General features: G+C 32.8%; 1 protein-coding gene across 1 annotated transcript; it reads left to right on the top strand.

Moving 5' to 3' along the window:
* Window positions 1–295: 295 nt before the first annotated feature.
* Window positions 296–1,967, top strand: LOC111389739 (transcription factor WER-like). The gene is made up of 3 exons (XM_023014690.1): window positions 296–591; window positions 887–1,016; window positions 1,276–1,967. Exons 1-3 carry the CDS (start codon window positions 459–461, stop codon window positions 1,832–1,834), a joined length of 822 nt encoding a protein of 273 aa, XP_022870458.1. The 5' UTR covers window positions 296–458; the 3' UTR covers window positions 1,835–1,967.
* The last annotated feature ends 1,577 nt before the right edge of the window (window positions 1,968–3,544 follow it).

Here is a 3,544-nt window from a genome sequence, read left to right as displayed (position 1 = left end):
GGGCTTAATTTAAAGGTGACGTATTTTACATGGTTAAAGATGAAATACATTAAAAACATATAAAAGTTTCTTGCCGTGTATAAGTCTTTAAAATAAGAATTTTGTACTAGACTTTGACTATAAATATTTTGAACCAGAATTATATATTCACCCAAGTCTAGCATTTAGCTCAAGATTAACTTGACCAGTTGTATTAAGTCATAAGTGGGACTGAAGATGGGTCCTCGTTCACGCTATTTCTTTTTTCGTCAATATTTAAATCCTTTTCAGGAACGCGTTCTAATATTTTGACAACATTTTATATACAAAATATCTGTTTCCTAGGTTATTTCGTACGTTAACACATGCAAATAAATTCTTCGGAAACTGCTTCTGCTCTTCTGCCATATATATACAAGTGAGCTTGTAAAGAAAGAAAGAAAAGAGCTGGAGAAAGACATCCAAACAAATAAGTGAAAATGGTGAGGCCCTGTTTTTTTGATAATAATGGAATGAAGAAAGGTGCTTGGAGTAAAGAAGAAGATGATAAGTTGAGGGCTTATGTTCTGAGATATGGCCACTGGAATTGGCGATTGTTGCCCAAATATGCTGGTAAATTCTGATGCTTCTTCCTTTATATTCTGTTTTCCTTAATTCCTGGTAACAATATAGAAGAAACAATGAAGAATTGAATTACTTCCTTGAAATTCAACACATTCAATTCTTCCAAACTGGAAAAGGGAACCCTAATTTCCTTCCACTTATTTATCTTTGTTTCCCCATATCTATCTATCTATCTATCCATTTATTTATGTGATTCTAGAGAAGATTTGGTATTCTATGTAATTGAGAGAGAGAGCTCAAAGTCTAATTTATGATTATACCAAACTTGTCAATCTAAGTGCAGGTTTAGCAAGATGTGGGAAGAGTTGCAGATTACGATGGGTGAATTACTTGAAACCCGGTCTTAAACGGGGGAACTTCACTAAAGAGGAAGAGGATCTTATCGCGGAATTACATAACCAACTGGGGAACAAGTGAGAACCATTTATCACTCTAAAAACTTCTGTAATAAATTACTAAGTCCTTCTCTTCTCGAAAACAAATTGATTACATAAAATCAAGCATTCTCACAAGTTGTTGGATTCGACTAAAGCTGACAATCTAAACATAAATCTGTATATTTCTTGGCATATATAGTCAAAAAATTTGCTGCTATTTTAACAAGTTTTGTAGCAAAAGAGTGAATTGCCCTATTCTGATTCCCTAATAACACTACCTAACTATAAAATGCAGGTGGTCTGCCATTGCTGCAAATTTGACTGGAAGAACTGACAATGAAATAAAAAACTATTGGCATACTCACATGAAGAGATGCAATAAACGAAAGGCAGCTGCAGCCCAAGTCACAGTACCACAGACTATTGAAAACACACCTTCTCAAATCCAAACCCCAAAAGAATCGGAAAAATTAATGCTACTTCCCAATACTGCCAATTGGATAGCATGTGACACCACTTCCTTCGATTCAATTGCAGTTCCCCAAGATAACTCCTTGCCCGAAACATTTCCACCTATTACATATAACGGTCAAACAAATATGTTTCCAGCCGTGCCCGACCCTTTTGAATTATCCAGTGAACTGAATTTTAGTGAATTATCATGCCCAGATTTTTCTATGCTGAATGATCTTTGCTGGGTTGGAGATGATAGTGTCAACTCTTCAGATTCTGGATTCCAGGGAAATTTCGGGATTGAACCCAGTGAAACTAATTATTTGTTACCAGTAGAGGAGGCAGGTCCTGTTTCTCCCCATATTTCGTACTTCGATGATTTCATGGTGAATATGTTTTAGTAAGTAACATGAGGAATACATGAGGAAGAATCATAGAAAACCTCGTTTATGTAAACCAGAGGTGTTGCCATATGAGATAGTAGATTGTCCTCCGATTTGATATGCAATAGTATAATAAATGTGTTGATCATTACGTTGAGGAAATTAATTTTATGCTTAATGCATTGATGTTTTGCCTTCTGCAATTCATTCATATTTTGTTAAAGAAATTTCTCTAGCAATTATGCATATGTTATTTACAAGCTTAGTGGAAAGAATTCTTAGAAGCTATTATAAGAGGAATTCGTTAATGTTGGAAATGGATGGTCGCCCTAGTGGATTTGATGTGGGTTAGAGGAAATGGTTACATTTGAATTCAAAATTGGACCTCCACATATTTTGAACAATTTGATCTAGCGATGAAGGCACGTAGGACTATTACACTAAGCGTGAACACTTGAAGGCAGTTGGCTAGATGTTGTGCACATGAATTGTGTGTTGATAATAGATGTCAGCTAAAATCTTAATGTCTCGCCTATTACCGTAGTTATCTTTGATGTGTTATTAATTGCAAGGCACACAAAACACTATTAATCTAGTATGTGTCAAAAGTAATGTTTACATGCATACTCAAGAGCGTAATACCTACTCAACATTCTTTGATAAAAAATGAGTTTGATCTACACGTTAATGGACAAGTTCAATAAATAACTATAGCTCGTTTTTAATTAAAAGCTTAAACTTTAGACCGATAGGATCCAATATGGTATTATAGTAGAGACAGATTTTAAGTTTGAGTTTCATTGCAATCAAAAAAAGAAAAAAAAAATGAATTTGTCTTAGTTTTAATTAATTATTGAATATTCATACGAATTTACATATAGCGGATTGAGCAAAATATTGATAACCAGAACAAAAAATATTAGACAAAAACAAAAGATCCTATAATATAAATTAAAGTATTCATGATATATATATATATATATATATATAGCGGATGATTAAAGACGACTATGAGATCAACAAAAATTTAAATAAATAATTAAAGAAAAAGTACTCTCACAAGTTCTGTAAATTTTTAATCAAAAAATCCATCTCAATTCTCACAAAACTAATAAGTTACGTAGTAACTTATCATAATTGAAATTGCAACTTAGGTCCTTAAATTCCTAATAAATTATGAAAACACATACTAAGAATTAATAAATAAATAGAGACCTTCTATGTAGGACCATGCATGGTTTCATGGCAAGCAATTGTGAGTCTTGCTGAGCATATAAAGGATGATTGAAAAAGGACAAAGTAAAATTTCAAAAACACCAAATGCTTTATGCTAAAATGCCATATTATTAGTAAACACAATTGAAGTGATTGATGAGAGAGCTTTTGAGTTGACACAAATTATTTATATTGACTTGAATTTAGAAGTTGGGTGTTTTAGCCTCGCAACCGCGTCATGGGTGGACGGTGGCAAAACAAGTTTGACCATTCGTCTCCTTGGACCGTTAAAACTAATATGACATTTTGCAATCACGTACAGATACGTAGGACATGAAGCTGGCCCCCAAATTTTTAACAATTTAATTTTTGAAAATTCATTTTCAACCACAAATTTTTCTATAAAATAATTTTTCAAGCAAATCTAAACTTTTTTTTTATTTTTAAACTACACATTCTCTAATAAAATACAATTTCAAAATGCATTTTGGCGCAAAAAAATAGAGCTCAAAT

The sequence above is a fragment of the Olea europaea genome, unplaced genomic scaffold, assembly GCF_002742605.1.
Source record: "Olea europaea var. sylvestris unplaced genomic scaffold, O_europaea_v1 scaffold617, whole genome shotgun sequence".
NCBI lineage: Eukaryota > Viridiplantae > Streptophyta > Magnoliopsida > Lamiales > Oleaceae > Olea > Olea europaea.
The sequence above is the reverse complement of the archived record's forward strand: the minus strand, read 5'-3'. Positions and strand labels throughout refer to the sequence as shown.

What these genes read in the sequence shown, in the direction of transcription:
- LOC111389739 (XM_023014690.1), top strand. Translation starts at nt 459, where the DNA reads ATGGTGAGGCCCTGTTTTTTTGATAATAATGGAATGAAGAAAGGTGCT. An exon ending in ATTGTTGCCCAAATATGCTG is followed by an intron (nt 592 to 886) that starts GTAAATTCTGAT and finishes ATCTAAGTGCAG; the next exon opens with GTTTAGCAAGATGTGGGAAG. An exon ending in CATAACCAACTGGGGAACAA is followed by an intron (nt 1,017 to 1,275) that starts GTGAGAACCATT and finishes TATAAAATGCAG; the next exon opens with GTGGTCTGCCATTGCTGCAA.